The sequence below is a fragment of the Athene cunicularia genome (assembly GCF_003259725.1).
Source record: "Athene cunicularia isolate RWA chromosome 6 unlocalized genomic scaffold, athCun1 chr6_part1, whole genome shotgun sequence".
NCBI lineage: Eukaryota > Metazoa > Chordata > Aves > Strigiformes > Strigidae > Athene > Athene cunicularia.
The window spans coordinates 3,556,797-3,582,174 of NW_020799105.1; the positions used below are offsets into that span (position 1 = coordinate 3,556,797).

General features: G+C 39.5%; 1 protein-coding gene across 4 annotated transcripts in view; it reads right to left on the reverse strand.

Moving 5' to 3' along the window:
- Window positions 1-25,378, reverse strand: part of ZSWIM8 (zinc finger SWIM-type containing 8) — a 62,408-nt gene that overhangs the window by 18,586 nt on the left and 18,444 nt on the right. For 3 of the 4 annotated variants that reach the window (XM_026851244.1, XM_026851243.1, XM_026851241.1), the window contains exons 2-10: window positions 20,975-21,128; window positions 19,240-19,334; window positions 11,594-11,766; window positions 9,724-9,831; window positions 6,851-6,932; window positions 5,481-5,601; window positions 4,920-5,121; window positions 3,891-4,066; window positions 460-1,468 (exon numbers count right to left, since the gene is read on the reverse strand). In XM_026851244.1, the coding sequence (XP_026707045.1) occupies window positions 460-1,468; window positions 3,891-4,066; window positions 4,920-5,121; window positions 5,481-5,601; window positions 6,851-6,932; window positions 9,724-9,831; window positions 11,594-11,766; window positions 19,240-19,334; window positions 20,975-21,128 (2,120 nt within the window). Of the gene's footprint in view, window positions 1-459; window positions 1,469-3,890; window positions 4,067-4,919; window positions 5,122-5,480; window positions 5,602-6,850; window positions 6,933-9,723; window positions 9,832-11,593; window positions 11,767-19,239; window positions 19,335-20,974; window positions 24,010-25,378 lie in introns of all 4 variants that reach the window. The other variant, XM_026851242.1, reaches the window with a different exon arrangement.

Here is a 25,378-nt window from a genome sequence, read left to right on the forward strand (position 1 = left end):
ATTATAGGAACATGACACAGTCTATTTAGATTGCCTGTGGCTTTCCAGAGAATTTCTGCTTACATGGTTGGATCTAAATTTTTCCTGCTGGGCATGTCTCAGTCTTAGCCATTTTGAATTTCCGCTCAATTTTGCCATTTCCAAGAGTGAAACTAGGTAAAAAGTACACACTGTTTTGCCTACATTTGTAAATCTTGAAGCGTGAGGTGGGACCAGCTAAAACTGGGACACACTTGAAGTTAGCGCAGAAATAGGGAGTCAACCTTGTGAGAAAGAGACATGTGTGATACCACTGCACTAAGACTGTAGATACCTTATGATACATTGGGTTATGATTACATTATAATTAAACACTTAGCAACATACTAGGTTAAACATGACAGGTAGGAGGGTGGCAAGACCATGATGTATAGAATACCTAAGACTGCAAAACAGTGTTTTGAACTAGATTCAGCTCACCTCCATCTGGTTCTCCTGCTCCAGAGGCTTTATACCAGCAAATATATCCTGCTCCTCTTCATTTCCCCCTTCAGCTTTGTCATCATCTTCCTTGGCTACCTCTTGTGGATTCAGATAGTATACCTGGTAATCATCTTCCTCTTCTCCATCATCCCCTCCCCCTGCTGCACCATTCTCTCCCACTTCTTCTGGCTTCAGGCTCACACCACCGCTGTTCTCATCTGCAGAAGGCAGGTCGTCATCACCACTACCCATTTCCCCCACAGGATCCTTGGGTGATTTCTTGGCTATGGAACTGGTCCTGACACTGGGCTCAGGTCCCTCAGAGAAGTACACCCCAGCATCCTCCTCAAAGGTATCCCTGTAGCTCCTGCTCATTGGACTTTCTGTAAAACTAAATGTGTTGCTGGCTTCTGCCCCCAGAGCCAAGCTGCTGTCATCCAGGCTCATCTCTGCCAAGTCCGGCTCCAGAGAGCTGTCTTCACTGCTCATGCGACGTTTCCCACTATGTTTACTGGTCAAGCCTTTACTCACTGGCAACTTTGTTTTCCCCACTGCAGTCTTATACACAGCTTTATCACCTTCTGCTGAAAGTCGTCTCAGAACCCTCTGTGGTGTTTCAGAGACAACTTTACGCTTTCCAATAAGTTCCTTTGGACGAACTGCTGGCTCCTGGGGAGAGGGACGCAGCCTGTCCCCAGGCTGCAGACACGCTCCCCCAGGCTCCTGTCCATGGGTTCTACCAGACTCACAGGCAGTTTCTGCACACTGCAAGCGGCAGCTCCTCTGCTGGATGGCCTTTACCCAACAGAATGAGTTCTTCTTGTCAGTGCTGCTATATGTGATCCCAGGAATGGGATAAGCTTCCTCCCAGTTGAAGTAACAGGCTTCCACAGCTGGTTTGAAACCCTGGAAGAGCTTCTCCAGTGATTTCTTGTGCTGCCCCCTCTTAACATTATCTATGACTTTCAGCTGCCATTGTCTGAGCTGTGAGCAAAGGTCTCTGCGCCTAAGAGAAGAAGTAAGAGGACAGGTTAGAAAACAGACACAAAATGCACCTGTGACAAACTAACTCTTAACCCATAGAATACCTCCTCCTTTTGGCCAGAAACATCTTCTGCTGAATTAAGTATAGAGAGCATTAGTAAGAACACGGACTGAAAAAAAGAAACAGGTGTATTAACAACCAAGTTCTAGATAGACCCATGATACAGAAACAAAAAATGAACAGTACCAGCATGAAAGCATGATACAAACTGGGAGATTTAAAATTAAATACTGTCTGCTCTGTTTGCTAATCTGCCCCAAATAAGGTAATAGTGATGTGAGCCTCAGCAGTCCCAGACCAGCAAGTACCACAGGGAGATGCCCTTGGAAACATTCATAAAACAGTTTGCCGCAGCTGTGAAACAGCCCTGTGAACAACTTCAGCCAAGACATTTGCAAGTACAATCTAAACAGCCTAGCCAAAGAAGCACAGTGCCAGACAGGACCACCTAATCTACATCCCAGGCACTTACCTCTACCCTAATATGCCTATCTAGAGCCCAACAATTTAATTTAGGCTTTAGCAGGCTGTCCTCAGGAGTCTAAACTGTTGCAAGCTACAGGCTCAGAATAAGCAAGACGAAAGTAATTGATGTTCAAATAACTCTGAGTAAGAAGCAAGCTGGTAAGATTATACAGACTTAAATTACACAGCAGTTAGTTCCATGCCTCGTATTACCAGGGGAAGAACAAAGCATTTCTGTATTTCCCAGCTCCAAATCTCATGGAGGGCCTAAACACATATGAGCAGCAAGATAGTCTAAGCAGATTACACATTTGAGTGATCTAATTCAAGACGAGGAAAAGTCATTTCTAGAAACTGCACCAAGTGTGTCAATCAATTGCCATCTTTTTCTGCCACAGGTTTCAGAGATCAAAGTAAAAGCCCCACACTTCAATCCTCTCATATTTCCTATCAAAAGCAAAAGAACAAAAAAAATCAAATCAAAACAGGGTGACCCAATTTAGGTGAAAAGAGTATTAGGACAAAAAGGGCTCACCAAAATTACCTGCTTCTATTTGTCCACTAAAGAAATGAATTAACAATAGGACAGACTGGCAGGGATTAATCAAGGAGAGCATTTTCAGAAGGAAAAATAAGGAGGAACTACTCAGGAAAGGTAACATAAGGATGAGAGCCTGCAATGAATTAGGAATGAGGTAGCAAGTTTCCTTATGATTCATTGCAAAGAATAGCAAGGATGGGTGGAAGAGGGCTCTTCTTGGTGACTATTCAAACGCCAAGAGAATAGGTAATCAAGCAGGAGGATTTCAATTATGCATGAGCTCAAGTAAATCTGAGCAAATTTGAACTGTGCCAAATAACTCAAATGTGAACACACACAGCACAACTTCATACTTTATTAAAAGCCAAAACCTTTTATGTTTTTTCTATGTGATCCGATTGATGTTTGTGTTTATTTTAAGCTTCATTCCCAGCTTCCTACAGTTTTTGATTTGCCTTCATCTCCTATATTTAGCTACTTCATATTGTAAACTGTACAGAACAGAAACTGCATCTATTTTAAGTGTCCCTGATGTACCTTACGTAGATAGGGCATTTTATTAATGTTACACAACAGTTCACAGAAAGTAAATCCTGTTGATCTGTAATTGTATTGAAAATACCATCCTGTTTTCATTTGTTCTGAAAAAATCTGAGCATTTATAACTCATTAAGCTAATTCAGTATATTTTATACATCACACTTCGTAGACTTTGTAGAAACCAAATTATTACAGTGTCAACCACAGTATCTCAACATGAGCCTGCAGTATCTCCACTGCTATTCAGCCAGTGCTAAATAAAGATGGCGGTGATTCACTAAGATACAATATGGTTTAGAAACCTGCAAAAGCCTCACAATTTTTCCTAAGACAATTAAAAAGACTGACTGAAAATCATACACTGGTGACACAGTTTACCAATACGCTGCAGAGAATAAACTCCCTAACAGCATAAAAAGCAAGAAGTGCTTTATCTTGAAATAGACAACAGTGAATGATTGGGCTAAACAGAAACCCATTAAACTGAGGAATAGTTAAATTTAGGAAGCATTATAATTTATTGGTAGCTGGTGTTATCATTCAAAGAAATGCTCTCCACTGGGACACTAAAACGCAGAATTACACTCACATGTAAAAGAGAACTCTCAGAAAACAAATTATTCAGACTACATGATGTTGCTAAAAGTGAGCATCAATAGCAATTAAAGTTTAAAGTAATTATAGTGCTCTTGACTTACATAGCACATAGTCTAGAAGGACCAGTGGTCGAACAGGTAATGAGATAATAATGAAAACATAGAAAATACATAGGCAGAAGCCCTTGAGTGTGCTTGAATATCACAGAAATAAGAGACCGGATCTGATTCTGGTGCTCACCTCTGTGGACTAATAGTTGGGTCAAGGACAGCCAGCCTCCAAAGAACCACCATTTCATCACACATACTTGCACAAGCGTGAGCAGCTACTTCTGACTGGCCATTGCTGCGTCCTGTGTGCCCACTAGCACTGCTGTGTGATGCAGATGTTCGCACACTGTACCACCAGCCAGTTATCTGCAGAAGAAAATGTTCACTGGAGCTGTGTAGTGTCCACCATCTCATCCCTGCTCCCACTTAACCTCATAACCACAAGGAAACAGGATCTGCAGCTTATACCATGTTTTCATTTGATTCCAAAATAACTACAAGCATTAAAGCAATACTGGCTTGGGAGAACTAAGGGCCTCTCAAAATTTCTCTGGTTAGCAGGCATATGCGCACAGAACAAAACACTTACAGGAGGTTCTCTTACTAAAAGCCTTCACACTCAGAGGGATAAAGTGAACAAATTTTTGATAAATCAAGTATTTTGTTTCCCTTGTTCAAAGTTGAGGTGTGTGATAGATTAATAAGGAAACTTATACTGCAATTTACAGAGTGAGATCAGCATCCTCAACTGTCACAAGGAAACCTTTTCATATTATTTCTCAAATATGAGAAAATTTATTACTTAAACCCATCAAAATATATCTTCTACAAAAATAATAAAAGAATCTGAGATTCTAGCACCCAACACATATCTTTAGATTTTATACAAATGACAGGTCATATGTGATATACTTTGTTTAGAAAAAAGCTTTAAAATAAATTATCTTGACTGGGCAGAAATCAAATCAAACATGCTGAAAAGAGGACATCATCAGACCCCATATATTCATGTTAAAAGGACTGAGGTATTTTTGGGATAGTGTTACTGGGACACCACTAAATCAGCTATAACATCTTTTTAGCATGGAAAAGCATATGCCCATAATGCATACAGACTGTTAAAAAAAATATATTTATTCAGCCATGAATTTTACAGGTACATGGCACCAGTCACTGGTTCCCCAGAATTTCCACCCCCACAGTAAAGAGATTTGAATACCTGCTCATAGTTGAGACACTGGTCAGTCAGAATCTCCAGCAAAGGAGCTGCATTGCTATCCCGCCTCTTAAACATCTCTCGTACAATGGAAAGCAGGTTCCAGATTCCTTCAGGCTCTCTTCCTCGCAGGGGACGCAGGAGACAGGCCCACTCAGCAGCAGCTGGTGGCTCCGTGGAAGAAAGATACATTGAATTCACATCACTGTAGACAAAACAGAAGAGCAGGGATAAGAAAAAATTACATCAAGCATAGCAATACAAAATCCTAAGACTATTATACATTCATAAGTATATTTGCACCTTAAACTGGGCAGACATGCATAACCTAAAATAGAGGATGCATAATGAGACTGAGAACACCACACAGCAAGCTACTGTGCAAATACAGCGTGCTCTACTGAAATAACATCGGACAAGCTATGCAAAAATATAGTCCAGAAGAGTGACCATGAAACTAAGCATCCTTAAGTCCATGGCATCACATAAGGGAACAGGTTATACAGTGATGAGCTTACAGATTACATGAGTATGACATTTCCCCTTCAGTGGGAAACAGTTTACCTGAAAACAACAGGAGAGGGTCCACAGAATTTATGAAGGGTTTTCTTTATATTGTCACTCAGAGTAGATTCATCTAAGTACCAGGTGCTTTGATCTGATGCAGAGGGTCCAGCAGTAGGATCTTGACAAAAGAGTAACACATATACAGTCTGCAGGCTTTGAAAATATTTTCCTCTGTGTGCCCAACCGCAGAGATTATAAGGAGTACACAGCAAGTGTTACTCAGTTTATTTCACCTGTTGCAGAACTCACTGTTCAGAACTACCTTAAAATGCTACCATAACATTAACCATTGACAACACTAATTGGGAGACATGGCTGGCATGCTGAATGGTAGCACTACAACAGCAGGACCAGGAGAAATTCAAGGACTGTGCCAACAGAAACCTCAAGTTCATTGAGGAAAAATGTACACTTCTGTACCTGCGACAGAAAACCCCATACATCAGTACAGACTGAAAACCAAATGGCTGAGTAGCTGATAGGGTTTGGTGATTATGGTGGATGTAAAGCTTAACAGAAATCAATAGCAAACTTTCACTGAAAACACAAACCAAAACAACAACCTGCAAACTGGACTATATGAAGAAAAACACGGTTAGATTTAAGGAACTTATTTTATCTCACTCTACCTGGCACTGTGAAAATTACACCTGGAATACTGTATCCAGCTTTGGGTTCCCCAATCCAGAAATGATACTGCGAGACTAGAGAGGATATAGTGGAGGGGTATCAAGATACTTGGGGCACAAAACATGTGACCTGAGGTGAGATTGAGGAAGATGGGCTAATTTCATCTAAAAAGGAGAGGCTGAGGGGGTGATCATTAACAGCCTACAACAACTTGGAATCACAAACACAACGCAGACAAACTCGTCTTGGTAGTAGTAGATGATAAAAAAGGGTAATTCATACTGTACATAATGAAAACCAAAAGGATAATGCAGCACTAAAATAGGAATAGTCTGTAACATCTGTTAACCAAGACTAAGCTAGCCCAAATTTAGCTAACCCAATCCAGTGTTGCACACAGTCCTGTTTCAAGTAGGAGGTTGAAGACTTCCCCTCCAATCAATGTTTCCAGAAGTCTGTAATAAATACCAACTTAAAAAGAAAAATCTTTTGTTAGAAAGGTGTATTGCCTGATTCTCCCTTCTTCTGCATACACTCTGAGGGGTCCATTACACCAACAATTGCCTATTGCTGTGCCATATATACACGCAAGTGCCTGTACTTATCCCTTCTCCTTGACCTCCACCCTGCAATCCCAGTTACATGGTAACAGACCAGTTCAGAAACTCAAAGCAATGGAAATATATACACTTAGTATCTGTGACACAGATTACTAAAAAAAGATATATCAAGGTTACCTGGGGCTCCACACACCGTGTTGATGGCAGTAGACTGAGAAGATAACAGCTCATCCAGCAAGCGCTGAGCTGTTGGAAGAATCTGAAAACACGAAGCCAACTTTCAATATACACAGTATTTGTTAACCTGATATATCCAGCCAAAGATCTGCCTGGATTTTCAGGACTGAAGCACTCTCATATTTCTGAAGTATTAAATACACTGTCATGTTTTCAGAAAGGACGACAGAGGGTGCTAAAGATTATACAATAGCATGTCCGCCCTTACACTTTCTCCTCTCCTTTCTGAAAGCAAACCTATATGCAAGGCTTACTTCCTACATTAACACCCTAAGAAGTAAACAAAGGAATCATTGGTTATTGGTTCCTTTCTTATTTCTTGAGGAGTAGGAGCTAATTTTGAGAGATATGGAAGTGCCTGCAGTCAAGATCATAATTTTCCTGCACTTTGAGTGTTCTCTATTTCTTGTTCCTAAATCATTTCTCTAAAACCCAAGCTAATGGGAACAGAGGAGCAAACTATAAATTACATCTATGCGTAACTTTTGGGGCAGACTTTAGCTTATTTATGATCCTGTCAGCAAAGGGACCATCTATATATTAACTCAGACTCAATAGTAAACTAACGCAATTTCAGCACTAAACTAATGGCTTCTGGACAGTTCAGAGCATAAACAGAGAAGGCTCACACTTGACTGCAAAACCCTAAGTAGATATAGCCTTAATATGTTCTTTTTGAAAGAAAAATACAAAGTAGAAAGTCTGGGCTGAAACTGTAGATCGATTTAGCCTTTAGTATGCACACTTACAATAGGTTAGGCATACAGTTAGGATTGCAATGATTTGCAACAGAACATCTGATATCCCCCCACCTCTCTCCACACAACAGTTGAGGTTAAAGATCACATTTACTGTAAAGCAAGTCACATTCAATACACCTATAGTTGCAAATAATACAGATCTATCTCAAACAGAAAACCAATGCTTCAGAAGCATATTTTGCATTTCAGTCACCTGAAGAAACAAACTCAGCATTAAACTATTCTTGTACCTTTTTCCACTACTACTTATTTTAAGTGACCCCAAAGCAGGAAAGTCACAGGTCTAGGCAATGTCACACCTTGAGGTTGAAGTATAAGGGACCTGCAGTTACTCTCCTTCAGGCATTTTTGCCAAAATATTTAATTGGAATAGGAATACTGGCTTCATGAAGGGAAATAGCTCTTGGGAGAAGCACTGGGTAATAAATTCCAGCTGTTCAAGTTCACTGACATTTTCACAGATATAGAAAACACTTTCTACAGAGATTTTGAAAAACATCTTATCTAGCCACATTCCTACAGACCACCATATCCCTTGACACTTGAAAGTAATTCAGCATTATATTACTGTACCATAATTTCACAAGCTGGAAATATGGATAAAATAGAATCATGTGTACAGCCTACTCTATTCTACATCATGAAGTCAAAATATGGGGTCCCAAAGTATGAGAGTATCTCTCTCCACTCAAAAATCTTGAAGACCAGAAATGAAAATGTTGGAAGAGCTTTGGGCATGCCTTGCCTTTTTCAAGGGAATTACACAACACAGGTTAAGATGCATCCGCCAGTAAAACCCAAATTTTTCTGTTGGGCAGCATGCATCAGATTATCTGTCAAAATAGTAATAAATTAAATAATCCAGATGTTTCTGGGTGCATAGCTGATACACATGACCAAAGGAGAAATAAACCCTCCAAAAGGAGCAGACACATAATATTTGAAAGCAAACAACTCGCCATTCAGGAAACAACTACCACCACTGCTAGCCTTTCAAAACCCTCCTTTATTAAGCACCAGACTATGTGACATAAAGCTCCAAGTCCTTAAGGAAAGAGCAAAAGTTTTGTCGGTTATGTAATGCAGCAAGAAGCACAAACTATTGGTGCTGAACTCTCAGCAACAAAAAAGCAGTATTTTTATATCACTTTCATATTATATGATTCCTCTGTTTCCTCTTGTAAGAAGATTAGTATTTCTGTAGGAAACTCAGAGGATGTTTTAGCAATAGAATAGCTTAGTGTCCTAAGCACAGCACCATTAATATGAATTTTAGGCACATGCTGACAGCAATCTAACTTCTACTTAAGACATTAGGCACGCACTACCAAAATGTGACAGATACGCACGCAGGTCAGTTTTTCTCAACCTCCTTTGGTTGAATCAGCATAAAAAGGTTGCCAGGCCCCTTATATTTTTAAATTAAACGTTTGACAATCACTTCGGTATTCTTGTGTATTTTGTGCATTTTAGGCAGATGATATAAATGACCTGATCTTGAACACCACAGATATTTAAGGAATATGACAGTAGATTTTGCCTTTGACTAACAAAATTTCATGTCTATTACTTTCTATAACCCAAATGATTGTTATGAATCACCAAGAAGCTACACCGGGGGAAGTCAAAAGGTCACCAATGAGGGGTATTAGAAACTGTTCACCTAAGGCATACAACACATTCCCTGGGTAGTCTTTTCCACTTAACTAATCAAACACACAAAAAGGAAGCAACCTGATTTGTTCTGACCTAAGTTTTTCACCGTCATGTATTTATTTGTGTTTGATCTTCTGCAAGCTAAGCACATGTTCATGCTAATATGAATAGCCACCACTCCTTTTAAGACACTTCTTATCTTTTGTTTAGCAGTAGGTAATTGTCAAATAATAGAATGGCAAACCTTAAAAGAGCAAGAACCAAAAGTCTTCCCAGCAACTCACAACTGAATAGCATAACTGGTTATCTTGGAACAAAAGACATCATATAAATTGACCCAGGATAAAGATAACTGAATTTAACAAGAATCAGTCCTATTGATTGTCCCCATTTTACCTGTTGTGGAAGTTCACTGATTAGGTACTGAGCGAATTTTTGCAATTGGTCTCTTTGTAGCCGAGACAAGGACTCAGAAACAGGTGCTCGTAAGCATACCGCAGATGCCTGAAGAAAGAAAAGGAGATATAAACTGCCATTAACAGGTCAGATTTAGTGAAGCCGTGTCTACTGCATGGATGAAGTGTCATGAACAGGAGCTATGCTGATGCACATCATGCTTGGTCTTGATGGACAATTTTTTTTTTCTGTAATTATGTGGTGTGTTGCAGATAAGATGCAAATAAGCTGTCTAGGCTTTATAAAAACTGTTTTTAAGAGTTTCTTTTCAAGGAAACTGTTTTAACAGCTGTGCTTAAGATCTGTTGTTGCTAGCAATTGCACAAATACTGGCAGAGATTTCACAAACAAACCTCTAAAATAGGACATTATTCTTAAAGCTCTGGCAAACCAACCAGCTCTGTGGGAGACTGTTTCACAGAATCACAACCACTTCATTTATCTCATTAGAGGGTTTTTTTTCTTCAATCTTAAGATCAGTGTCCTTCCATATCTTAGAACAACTAAAATGATAAAAAACCCACCACTAGTTTCTTAACCTTTTTCACTCTACAGAACAAAAAATGCCCAAAAGGCATCTGCCTAAAATTTAACCTGGAAACAGGCAAGAGCAGTTTGATAATAAAGATGCTTCTGATATTGATTTGTCTACATACAGCAGTATTCCTTGCCTCAACATGCTAGTGTCAGCAGTCAGTATATACAAATCTGAAAACCCTTTCAGTATCATTTTTCTGGTAGAAGAAAGGATTTGAGGGAAAATAATTGTTTTTATCTTATGCAGGGTCCAAATCTTCTGAGTGTAAATAATATAAAAATGAAAATTTGTTTCCTACCCTCACCCTTCATACCCATCTTTTAAAACTAGAACTAATAATTCAAAGCAGAACCCGTTTTTTTTTCCAACTCTCCTGTCCTAAGTACAGAAAGTATACTGATATTCTCATGATTTCACAGGAGTATCCGTTTAAGCCTATTACAATTGTCCATTGTGAAATACTAAGAAGCTTCAGCAGGTTATTAGCACTTATTTAAGAATCTAGAGTCAATCATAAGCACGTTAGCTACAAAATGTTCTGTGACAGCAGAAAATCTTCTGCTCCTTTCCATCATCTGAGATTAATCCTTCCTTAAAATTATTTCTCAGCTTCCCAAAGACTGAGGAAATTAATCTGTATGCAAGACTGAACCCTCAACTTCTGTATTCCATGTTGATTCTATGCATTTTCACCTGGAGTTGGGATAAGAAACACCTACTTTTCACTCTATACAAGGCCACACAGAATACAAGCAGCCAAATAAACACATAAATTTAACTGTTTGAAATCTACATGTCAAAACGATGCTCACCTGACTTGGTATGTGTTAAAATGAAATGGTGGATGTAAAAGCCAATAGTGATCAAAATTACCTTTCTTCTGCACTCTGATCAAACAACCTAAAGAAAGAGCTTTCAAATCCCATATTTACAAAGACTTTTAATAAAATACTAACTATTGGTGATATTTCACTCCTTGCAGAACTAAAGAAAGAGTAATTCTAGCATTTAAATGAGAAACAGGAAGAGGCCAAAAAGGACTCTGTATCTACCCTTAGCAATTTGCACATTATCAAAGGACATTCTGCAGTTTAGAGCCTCAGACAATTCACTTTGCAGACTACAACTGTGAGTGTACATTTGCACAATCTGTAACCAAAAGGAGTGCCAAGAACAATTTCCCTAAAGAGAGTGTGTATTGCATAAAACTGTAATTAGGAGAGACTCAGAGAAGATGCCTAGGGGAGAGCAGAACTGTATTCAAAGGCCTACGTTGTGTATCCGGAAGAGGCAGAGTGCCACGACGTGAGCACACCACTTGGCTCCAGCTCCACAGGTACAGCTGCATGATGTGATCCTGCATCGGTCGAACATCACTGCCACATTGTATGCACCTTTGGGTGGCACCATCTGTGGGGGTACCACAGTAGCACTCAGATGGAAACCTGTTAAAATCCAGAAGTCCAAAGTTACTCTTCTGGTGCTTGGGAGACAGATTCAGCTAGCATAGAAATTTAGTTATGTGCCACTTAAACAGCAAACCAACATGTCTAGCAACAACATCCATATAGGGATGGACATGGATCTAGAGTCTCCAGCACTTGTTTCTTCCCAATCATCTACAGCAGAATATTAGCAGAGAGGCATAATATGTTATAAGAGGTTCTAAAATACTTTGAATACATTGATTTATTTATATATTTATTTATATTAGTATCTAACAAAGAAAAGCAGAACTGGATAAAGCCATCACTGAAAAGTGTGGGGTTTTGATCACAGGGTCAAAGCTAGACTATACATATTTTAGGCATAATTTCTATAATTAACTCACTTTGTGGCTTCAGAAGCTACCCATTTCTCATAAATTACCCACTTCCTTGCAATTCTGTGAATATCCCATCTTTATAAACCATGTACTCAGAAAACAAAAACCCCCTTGCTTAAAGCAAAATCAATGGAAAAGGGAAATTTCAGCAATAACACCTGAATGAATTCAGACCCATTAACCTGTGATCAAACAAATAAATTATGAATCTCATCTCAGGCAGGATGACAAAGAACTTTAATGAGTCTTGGCTTCATGTAAACTCATGTACAATACATACCAGTTGTACTCAGAATGCAGCTTCCTCTACACATAATGGTTATCCAGAGGCACACACATTACAAGCAGCAAAAGGCCATCAGGAGCATGAATCTTCTACCTGTCTTGAAGGTCCCTATCATCAGTTAATCATTCTCTTCAGTAATGACTATCAGCCTCAGAACCTCTCTGCTAGTCTCAAATTCAGTTTTAATGAAGCATAGAAAGCACCAAGGGTATCCAAGCCATAACCAAAATTCAGTCCAACAGTCTACATTGAGTGAAAAAAACATGGCTTGGGTCAGATGATTGAAATAGTTTATCTATCATCAGAACAGGGAAGTACATTATAAATCCACACTATTAAGTTTTTATTACAATATTGTGATATTATAATACTGATGGTGTTCAGGAGTACATATGACCTACTAAATGCCATTTAAAAGAATGTGCACTATTTCTTCCTCACAATATAATCTCCATGCCAATACAAGCTTGCTCTTACCTTGCTTAACCTTCCTACTTCTCCTGTTCACCAGAATTCAAATCCTCTTCCTGATGTGGGTGATTATTTTGATTAGTACACATAATGCCACCCAAATTCTTCAGCCATTTTAGCAATTGGAACAGAATCAAAACAAAAGAAGGCATTCACACAAAATTACTGCACTGCTTATTACTAGCTACGGTTCTAATTTATGTTCCATACTTGGATAATACAACCCAAACAGTTCAGCTAGTCCTTCTGTTATACTAGAAGCATCTCAGACTAATGCCAAAATGCCCTAATTTTCACAAAAGCAAATTAAGCATTTCAAAAATTGGAACTGCAGCAGTTCTGTTTCACAGAGAAAAAGTAGTTTTTGAAAGGTGTTAGAGAAGAATGTGTCACAGCTATACACTCTTATCATACTCCTACCATAAAATTTGTATATGAAGACAGTTAACTGATTAACTGCAAAGAGGGAAGAACAATTATTAAAAAAAAGACAAAGAAAAATTAAGAGCTTCAGCATGACATATCACAAGCTTTGACTCAAACTGTAGCTTGATGAACTGGTCTGACACTGACACTGCTAAATCAAGCAGCTCTGCCCAATTCTTTTGCACCTTGCTGTACTGAACAACTGTTTGTGAGATGGCACAGGAACCATACCAGGAAAAACTCTGGATTGAAATAATGGTTACTTTTACCAGGAAAAATACCACAGTTCAGTTCACTGCACAGCTTACAAAAGTCCGAGCCTGCAGGGACTGAAAAACATGAGTATCAGGGGACCATTCTGGACTTAGCCCAACACTACTGTTTAAAGAAATGGTCATCAAATTGTACTTGTTCACAGTCAAAGTGCAACTATTGTCTTCTCCTGCAGACCACAGCTCTTACCCTCCTGCTTAAATGTAAAGATAAGAATCACATCTATTACACACCTGAGTGACCTGCCCACCTTGTGGAGACCACAAGAACATTCATCCCTCCCATCCACCCTCTGATCCCACTACCTGATAACAGCTTATTTACTCCATGCATAATAGTACATTACCAAAATATGTCTGCACATACCAGCAGCATTCACTCTGCAACTGCTTGTAGCCCACCAGAAAAAAAAACTAAAATCGATACCCTATTCTTGGCAAGCTTCATTCCCAGGAGACATTGAGAATGTGCTGCAGGCCAAAGAAATTGTTCTGCCAGTAGTCTCACCCCCCTGGCAGCCATTTTTTCTTAAATGCACTGTGGGTGCAGAGCAAGCTTAGTGCTTCTGTGAAAACACTTAGGCTTTCTACACAGAAAGTGCATCTTACACTTCTTCTGAGACCTGATTTACTACTCATGCACAGAACAAATACATCAAGCAGCCAGAACCAATGCTTCAGAGGATGTGTCAGGTACATGCACTGAACAACATGCTCACTATGCACAGAGAGTACCAGGAGTGATCTACTGCACCCATAAAGAAGGTTTTATCACACAGTGAAGAAGGGGTAGCAGCACACTGTCCTCCCTCATACTCAATTAAGACACATGGTTTGATCAAATGTAAAAGCTGGAAATAATCAACTGCTGCCTAGACTAGGTCCTACAAAATAGAGAGGGCTTCTTTTTTAGTCTTTAACCTATCCTTCTCACTGCTCTACCCTTGAAACTTCAGGAAAAGTATCCAAAAGAAATGTATGCTTCCCACTGGTTAAAATCCAGCTCTCAGAATTTTAGGATACCTACACCAATGTCTTTTGCATTTAATATTTATTTTATCATTTATTGTGAAATTTTGGGTTTGTTTATTCATTTTTCTGAGGTCCTATTAGTCCTCCTGATTTCGGGTGGAAATGCAGAAATCCGAAGTATCCCAAGATACTCAGTAAGCAACCGGAACAAAAAGATTTACATGACCTAGGAGTTAACAACATCCTGCTAGGAATACTTCTTGCAATGTATGTTCCAAGCTTTCTTCATTGATATTTGGTAGTTCTGATGCACCTATAACAATGACAGAAAACAGACCTCAGCACAGAATTTAAGAACTTTTTCTCTGTGTTTCCCAGCACTAATAGAAATGGGAAAACAAGAGCTGAACAAAAGCTTTTAGACAGGAAGCAATGTAATTTTGGACATTTGATTGTTTTAAACCAAGATAGGAGAATCTCTAAGAAGTGGAGACTCAGAGATACTATTCGAAGAGATGCAAAGTTACGATTCAGACTGAGCCTGCTGCTGCCTTCCTCAATTGTTAAAAAGAAATTAAGACTATGATAGAAAAAAAGTCCCTGAAATCAGGAACTACAACACACTTATTTCACAGAATCATAGAGCAGTTTGGGTTGGAAGTGACCTTCAGAGATCATCTTGTCCAAATACCCAGCAATAAGCAGGGACATCTTCAACTAGATTAGGCTGCCCAGAGCCCTGTCAAACCTGACCTTGAACATTTCCAGGGATGGGGCATCTACAACCTCTCTGGGCATCCTGTTACAGTATTTCACCACCCTCATCATAACAAATTTCTTCCTTCTATGTAGTCTGAATCTACCCTCTTTTAATTTAAAAACCCTTGCCCTACCACAACAGGCCCTGCTAAAATGTTTGTCTCCATCTTTCTTATAAACCCCCTTTAAGTACTGAAAGGCAGCAGTAAGGTCTCCCTGGAGCCTTCTCTTCCCCAAGTCAAATAACCCCAACTCTCTCAGCCTTTCTTCACATTAGAGGTGTTCCATCCCTCTGATCATTTCTGTGGTCTCTGGACCTGCTCCAACAGGTCCATATCTTTCCTGGGCTGAGGGCTCCAAAGCTGGACACAGCACTCCATGTGGGGTCTTACCAGAGCAGAGGGGGAGAGAGAATCTGCTTCCTTGACCTGCTGGACACACTTCTCTTGATGCAGCTCAGGATATGGTTGACTTTCTGGGCTGTGAGTGCACACTGTCAGCTCATGTCCAGCTTTTCATCTACCAGTACCTCCAAGTCCTTCTCAGCAGAGCTGCTCTCAATCCCTTCATTCTCCAGCCTGCATTGATACTGGGAGTTGCATTTACCCATGTTGTTGAACTTCATGAGGCTTACACGGGCCCACTTCTCAAACTTGTCCAGGTCCTCCTGCATGGCATCCCTTCCCTCACACGTCAACCACACCACTCCAGTTGATGTTGTCTGCAAACTTGCTAAGAGTGCACTCAATCCCACTGCCTAAGTCACTGATGAAGATGTTAAACAGTACTGGTCCCAGTACAGACCCCTGAGGGACACCACTTGTCAATGATCTCCATCTGGACATTGAGCTGTTGACCACTACCCTCTGGATGCGACTCTCCAACCAATTCCTCATCCACCAAACAGTTCATCCATCAAATCCATCTCTCTCCAATTTAGAGAGAAGGATGTAAGTGGGGGATTGTGTCAAATGCCTCACAGAAGTCCAGATAGACAACACAATGTAGCCACTCCATCATAGAAGGCCACTAGGTTGGTCAGGAAGGACTTGCCCTTGATGAAGCCATGTGGCTGTCTGTTATGGATGCTCTCAAATAAACAACCGACCACCAAAAAAAAAAAATAATTATTAACACAATTAAATAGTTCTCCATAAATTATAGGTTCAGATGTCTTCAGAGGAAGACCGCACAGATTTCCAAGGTTCAGCTCCAGCTGCACCTTGGCCTTCCTGACCCCATTCCTACACCACCAGGCAGTGCCCCTATACTCTCCCCAGGATAACTGTTCCTGCTTCCACTATCTTTGCATTTCCTTCTTGCCCTTTAGTTTGACCAGCAGGTCTCAACTCATCCATGCTAGTCTCTTGCCTTCCTTTCGTAATTTCTTACACATGGGGGTTAAGAGCTCTTGTATGAAAAGAGTCCTTACAGATCTGCAAGCTATGTTCTGCTCCCTTGTCCCTGAGGCAGTTTCCCAGGGGGTCCTATTGACTAATTCCTTGAAGAGCTGGAAATTTTGCTTCCCTAAAATTCAGGGTCCTGACTCTACTCTTCAACTGACCCATATCACTTAGGACTGTGAACTCCACCAGTGCATCATCACTGCAGCCCAGGCTGCCTTCAATCTTGACATCACTGATTAGCTCATTTGCACTGGTGACCAACAGGTTCAGTATTGCATCCCCTGTGGTTGGGCTATTACCTGGCTTAAGAAGTTATCTTCAATTTAAAAACAGCAATAATGTCTTCAGTGCAAGGAGGTGGGTAATGACTGCTACAAGGGGAATGTGCAGGCGAAGGTCTATAAAAGCCAATTCTTTGTGTATATACAGCAGAACACAGTAAAAAACGTGGGGGTTTGGAATGTGGTGATGAGGTGCTGTTGTTCAGAAATTATGGATATGGATTTGCATGTGGGCAAGATGACTAAAATTACTCACGTTTAAAGAAAACCAATCTTATACTGCAAAGGGAAATAGGACAAAAAGAGCACAAAGCACATTTCAAGCTTTGTCCTATTGATCACAATATCATAATGCACTGCCCAATACCCCTCCAAATCAAACCCTCTCTCAAGGGCCGCTTCATATCCTACGTTTCTTTTCCCATTTGTCATTATATGAAATTCAAGTCTGCAACCACAAATCTTAAAATCATTTGAAGTAGACAACTGAAATTATATCCACCCCACCTGTACTGCCCAGCTTCCGGACTGCTACACATGGAAAAAAAAAAAATTAAAATCCCTCCATTAGATAAAGTTCCCCTAATAAGGAGGAACCAACATCACTGTTTACACAAAGTTACTTCCTTCCCTTCCACACACGTAATCCTTTGTTAAGAAGCCCAGCTGCTGTAGTTCCTCCCTTGTATCATTCACCACCTCCTCTTTTTCCCTACTCCTCTCCTCCTCCTCCAAGCACAGGTTTTGCACTAATATTCCCAGCCTCTGTTCAATTACATTGCTTTACACCTCCTTGCCTTTTTAATTACTGAAAAAGTTTTGTCCACAGTCTTAGCACTGTATGTTCAATATTCTGCTCTTTCCCATTGTGAAAGTCCCAGGGATTACTGAATTTCAGCCAGTGGCATTTTAACTCATTTTGTCTCTCAAACATTTGCCTTCCTGAAGTTCAGTAGACACCTTAGAGGCCTCTCAGCATTTCAGTCCTGACATCAGGAGCTTATGAATACACTCAAAAGTTAGTTTAATCCTATTTAGCTCAATTTCATTGATGTTCCAAAATTACTATCTAGTCTCACTGACAACTCAATATACCTTATGTATGAGGAAGTGCTTCACTTCCATTCCCAAGAATTCTTGCTATTGTTATTACAGTAGACAATAGACTAGGTAAAAGCTTTACCCTATATTCAGATAACAGTTCATCAGCCTCTTGCAATTTGCGTATCCCAATTACTATCTCCTCCTCTTTTTGTTCTCCCCAAATTTTTACAGTGCAAGTCCCTTTTATTCCCTTTTTGAGGGTCCTTTACCTAAATTTATTCATTCCACCGATCACAGAGTTAAGTATTATTGGTACTAGCAACGAAGCAGGCCCATAGAAGTCTCTATCCCTTATCACAGGAAAATACTTTCCTCCTTAATATTATACAGCTTTTTATATTATTATTTTTCTCATTACAACAAGGCTCAGTTCTCACATGCCAATTCTAATTCTGAAGCTTATACTTGCAGGAAAAAAAAAAAATCTGCATTGGATCGACATGGCCCACCTTGACACGCCAGTGTCTCTATTTCATATAATGCCTCCCTGTCTTAACAGCTGTCAGTGGAAAAGCCAGCTCAATATTCTTCTTTACTTCAAGGTTTTAATGAAAATACCAGAGTCCAATTCTTTGTTTAAGATTGGTTTCTATAGCCACAAAACATAAAAGAACAAGATAAGTGAGAAAAAGTGATAAAACCCACTGTCCAGCAACAGGGTTTTCCTTCTGCCAAAATACTGTATGACTAACTATACTATTAATACAGTTCTTTCGCTACAAGAATAATTAAACCTTGCAAATTTCCTCTGTGCCATACATGCACTTTAGACAAGGTATTCACATGATCAGACCACTAGAAAACCAAGTTGTCTTTATCAATGAGGAATTTAAGCATTATGAAGGCAAAGGCATTCTAGATGTTTTTTTCAAAAATGCTGAGACAGATTAAGGATCTAATTTTCAGAACCTTTCTGGCTTTTCACTCAGCTGATGGAGGCCGAAATAAACATAGTATTTAGCTCAAGGCATTACAAAGAATACATGTGGCCAGGAGTTTAGTCTAGGATGCCAGGAAAACACATTTTGAAACATGGTCATACCTGGTGCTGTTGCATTTCAGGCATGGTTTTGGGAATCTGAAATACCTAGAGACATTGAGCTGCAATGTTCTTACCTATCTGGAGAGGGTCTTTGACAGCCCTCACCCGGAACAGCTGCTCCCCTCGCTGGAACTCATCTGCACTGCCATTTGCCAAACACGAGTACAATCTGCAAGAGATACACATAGCATGTCAAGATCAACCTGTTTTTAAGAAACTTCACAGTATTATCCTCTTGCATTCTTTGTTGACATGGGTTTTGAAAAATCCTTACTATCTTCACCTTTAAGCTGAAGTCCGTCTCTTTTCTGCTATTTCTCCATTACAGTTCAACCATAAAAATCTTTAGTCTTTTCCTATCTGGGTTTGTGTATAGCCATGGGTAGTTCTAGGAATTTCAACCTAAGGCTCTGAAATACATTCATAGCCTAAAATTAAGCTTTTATATACAGTGTAATATCAATTCAAGGTCCAATGTTAGCATTCCACAGTAAAAACTCCTTGTACTAATTCACACCTGTGCACATCAGAATAATGAACATAGAGCAAGCCAGCTGGTTGTACATTTCCCCACAGGTGATCTTATGGACTACATCAGCACTTCTAACATTACCTCCCCCATCTGATACAAGATCATTAGATGAACACATCTAAGAACTTTCAGGATGATTTTTTTCTAAAAGAGTGTAATATCGCTACTTTGCAACAAAATTCTGAATGCACAGTTACATGGGTAGGCCTCCTATAGTATAAAAGCTTCAGCAAAAATACTTCAGTAAAAGATCGAAAACCACGGAGTTTTTGACTACATACACAATATATGTGGAAACATAAGAAATACAGTCATCTGTATCCACTCTGATCACTGACGTACTCAGCAGATTCTGATTCTCCTACTTACACCAACAAAAGGCTTGCACAGCATACCAACCCATCCCTCCCCGGCAATTTCCCAACGCAGTTAAAGCTCTGACTCAAGCAACAGATTCAAACTGACAACAGTATTACGTAAGACTAACACAGGGACAAAACTCTACAAACTAGCTACTGTCAAGCAAATTAAAGGGTGCATTTATTCTGTTATCATTTACACACGTCCTGAGTTGCAGTGTATTCTATTACCATCCTCATGAGCTGTGGAAATCAGGTGGGGCAGTGTTTCCTTGTTTCCCCCCCCCCCCCTCCAGACTATCTTTCTGTTAATGGCCCATCAATGCCATACAGCATGACTCATTATCCCATTGTGAGATGCTCCACCCAGAGGGAGAAACCCAGCATTCCATCCTGGATATAACCTGAGATTCTGAATACCAGAGGCCTCTCTTTTCCACTGGATTTCCAGAGGACAGGAGCTGCTTAGCCACTACTGGACTTTTCTGAGGAAGAGCAGATCATGTTTTTTTTTTCCTCTACGGGATCACTGCTTCGGGGGGACTGCAGCCACCACTCTACCAGACTGCTACCACCACCCTGATTAACAGGGTGTCAGGTTGTATCCTGACTCTGTTAGTTTAACCCACTGTTATCTGCCTTTATAAATTTTTTTTTTCTTATTAAATTGTTATTCTGACTTGGTGTCTCCCACTAGTTTGTTTTCAAACTAGCACAACACAGAACCTGCAAGTGTACAGCTCACCCCAAAATAAAAACCCATATCATAGCATATCCCACAGTAACCCATCCATGTATTACAAAATGCATGAGAACAGCAGAAGCAGCAAACATATGGACATCAAATGGACAATCATTCTCCTCTAGTGAACAGAACTTTTCCTTAAGCATCAGTGAAACAGAACTAGTATTCATTACCTGATATCTTCCTCATTTTCTGGGAAACTCCAGAAGGCGATTCGAAGCTGCAGTTGCTCAGGCACTGGAGGATAAACTTTCTCCACCACCTCGAACGGAATGTGAAATGCAACCTGTTTTGCAGACAGTTCCACCAATGGGATCACCAACCCATCTAGCAAAACAAGATACAAAATGCAATTAGCCATTCAGAGAACAAAACACATGAGAGGTTAAAGAGATCAGAGCAGGGAGCTCTTCTACCTCCTCTCTTATCTCACCAAGTTCAAGGACCAATTTTGACAGACAGTAAAAGGCAGCACAGAAATTTTCTAAAGAATTGCCTGCAAACTTCATGTTTGTTTTCAGACGCCTAGGGCATGGGTACACATTCCTAAAGAAAAACAATCCTTTGTCAGGAGAGCTATATTAGCCTAGCAGACATCAGTGACTCAAACTTTGTTTCCTGACAAACTGAAGCCATTTAGCAAGGCTTAAGGTAACCAAATATTTTTCCCACATTTCTAGTAGAACATGGCACCAACATCCTGTGAATGCTAGGTGATTACACAGAGAAGAAATATGACAGTGTATATGCACAAGACAGCAATGGAAAGGTTATCCAGGAACCTTCGTATTGACTTTTTTAGTAACATTCAATATTCAGCTATTTACAAGATTTTAATTTAAAATAATATTTGTTGTTTTATCCTCCTCAACACCACCTTTCGTATGATATCTGCCTCTATATTTCAAGTTCTTTACACTAGAAACTGGGAATTCATGTGTTTGTACAGTGCTGACGACACTGAGCCCAAGAGGATCTTAACTGAAGTCACCAAGAGTTTTATATAAATACATTTAACCACCACCTTTCTATCAAACTAGCTTCACTTTTTATGTTTTTAAGCACAGATGAGGATTTTTTATCATCAGGCTATGGGAGTCTTATGTTTCTGCTTTGCTCTGAGCTAGATTACACACTACACAAAATGCCAGACTTGTCTTTATCTGCAAGCACCTCACTGCTTGATTGAGATCACTTCCTGATCCATCACTACAGCAGCCTTGGTTCTCCTGTCTTCCAAACCCTGTTGCCAAGAGCCTAATTAATTCAGTTTCAAATATTCAATGTTATGCCTCTTCACCTCCCTAACCAGCTTCTAAAACACCACTGGAAGCCAGAATGTAAACCAATCTGGCCCTCAGCTTGCTTTCCCCACCGGCCTCCAGGCAACATATCAAAGGAAAACTTAAGCCCTGATGTCAGTAAGGCTTTCTCACCCTCTGCCTAGAGACACCCTCCAGTCCAAACAGCTGGGAAACAGATAGGAAAGGAGAGGGCTTTGAAAGTGCATCCACACAGCAAAGCAGTCAACATCTCCCCCAGTACTGAGCAGACCTGTCAAATTGAAGGATTATATAAACATGGAAAGAAAATATTGTTTTCAAACATCCACATTTATGGTTTTTTGATTGCAGTGAAATTAGATTCATTAGGAAGCATTCCCTTCTCCCACATAGTAAATTTTTTTTACCATCAGGATTGTTTCTCCATCAACCGTGACTTTTACTCTGTTATAGACAGAGCCTCTGTTTTACAGCGCTGTAATCCCATCCACAAATGCAAACAGATTGTAAAATGAACAATGGAAAAGTAGAGCATCCCTTTGATAAACAAGATTTTGGCAGAAAAGTAATCTCATTTCCACTTTTGACAATCAGAAAAGGTGTAAAGCTTTGATCAAGTCTGTAAAAAAAATTACTATTTAATTAATCACTAAGAAAAAATTACTGGTTTTAATTAGTGCAACACAGTCAATTTAAATACTGCAATAGTAGATACTACAGAAGGTCCAAAGTGAGGCTCCTGAATACTTCAAATTGCTCTGAGCAACAAAAGGAGAGGTATTTCTTGTCGTTTTAACCGCACTTTTTGTGAAGAGGTACTTTATCGAAGTCTTTCATCACACAGCACTAGAAAAGACATAACACCTAAACAACCTCTACAAGGTACAAGACTCAAAAAAGACTTCAGTACCAGGTGAAACACCTGCACATTCTTCAAAGAGCTACAAGCCTGCAGCCTAGACAGTTTTCCTTTTTGCAAGGATTTGGTGCTGGGTATGAAGGTTAGATTAGAAATGCTGAAGACAGACTAATTTGACAAAAAAGCAGCAAAGGCAAATGCATTCTGCTTATTATTCTACCAGTACATCTTACTCTTCAAAATACTTACAGTTACAATGGACTAGGACTCACATACAATCAGTTACTAGTTCTCAATGGTACTAGTAGAGTAGCACTGGTGGCAGGAGCAGTAGAACGATCATTACAACTACCCTCCAATCTCTCCATTATATAGTGTGACTGTTCTCCTTCAAGCTACACTAAACTGGCTCAAGAAAAATACTTTGACAAGTGTAACTAAAATTACGTGTCCTGAGAAAACATTTCTTCCAAGTGGGAAGACAACACAAGCCCTCCTCATCTACTGCAGTACAAGTCAGCCAGCTTGATTTTAACCATTTTACACAGGCTGACTTTGCATAGAACTCATTAACTGATTCATCAGCTGTACTGTGTTAGTAGCAATCAGCAGAAGACAGGTGGCCAATTATCTGGCATATCATAACCCACAGTCAGACATTCACAACACAGATCTTAGACGTATTCAGAACAAGGTGAAAGCAGTCAAACCTGGTGGGGAAAAAATAATCTAAAATGCAGTAATGTTATCTAGAAGACCATGCATCTTTCTAAAATGCTGAATTTTCTGTAAGGAAAAAATAGATGTAGAAAATAATTATTCAATGATACTTTAAGGGCAGGTGTATTCACAGTAGCCAATGACACACAATGTAAATACTAAAATTAAGATATTAAACTGCCCTATTTTTAAGGGTGTAGTCCCTTATGTAGCCAAGGTGAGACACTTATCTTGAATATGACTCCGAGCATCAGAGGGTCTTTTCCCGTTAAGCCTCCTGTAAAGTCAGCTGGACAGTCTGAGTTAGGTGCTTTTAATTTAAACTCTGAATACTCTCCTTTGAGTCCTAAACAAAAAGAGATCCATTCAAGAAATTTATCTCTAGATACACAAATCCATGGCTGGTGGATTCATACCTACTTGTATCAAAAGGGCTTATCAATAAAACAGACAAAAGATACTCTCAGGATCTATAATAAATATATTTTGAGGAAGGGAAAAAAAAAAAAGGAAAATTCTGCTAACAAAGAAAAGGAGAAAGCATCACAGCTTCTGCTCAGAAAGCAAAAATAAGGACAGCAAGGAAGACTGCAAATTTAATATAAAAAATTATACAGTAGTAAAATCAAAGATGTAATACAGAATTGACAAATCTGCAAGATAAATCTATCCAAGCGAGAAGATCATTTTAAATTGTGGAGCAAAACTATTAAGAATCACTGCTTCCTCTTGGGAAACAGACATGATGACCCAAGCAGAACAAAGGAAACATTTCAAGTCCTGGAAGAATGAAGTCACAGGCAAAGCATAAGCAACTTCAAGCAATTCTCACTTCCAGGTTAAATGACTTGCAAAACCCAGGTCAGAAAAGGATTCTGAGAGGCCATCTAATCTATACGTCCTACCTAAGAAGCAGGATTCAAATGCATCTAAGCCATTCTGTATAAATCATGTCTCATCTATTTACTGCTACATGGAACATGCAGCTTTGATGAGGACTATCCTACCCTTTTTGCTACTGTTTCATGTAAACTACAGGTTTGATTTTTATAGCCATTTTGTTACAGCTAAAACTTTAGCAGAGACATCATTATTCCTGCTGGAGCAACAGCAATAAAAATAACCCTAACCCCAAACCAGCCAACACAAGCTGTGCACACAAAAACGCATTTTCACTAGTGGAAACAACTTTGGTGCCAGCAGGGCTTACTGACATAGGGATGTGTGTGTAGCTACATTGCTTAACCTTTCCTAATACAGGGTAGCCTGTAACAAGTTGCAGCCAACAATTATTCATAAAAACAGATCATGTTCAAACTCAGCTATTATTCCTTCAGTACAATAATTGAGTTTCCATGATAGACAAATAGAGAAGAAACTGCTTGAATAATCAGCAAAATAGGGGCCATGAGAATATCAGAGTTATTACAGGAAAGAGAAAGAAAAAACAACTGGGCCAAAGCACTGAATGTATTTGTTATCTGATTATGTTATTTCCATTTGACACACATGTCTAAAAAGAAATTATACATACAAATGGATAAATACAAATGCAAATGAACAAATCTCACAGCAAGAGATAAGACACAACGCAAAAGCAGGACACATTGCTTTTGATATATATATAAAGAAAAATGTCATGTTAGGCTGCATTATCTTTTTAGAGATGAGCCTACAGCTTTGATTTTATAGCTATCCCTCATCCCTGTCTCACA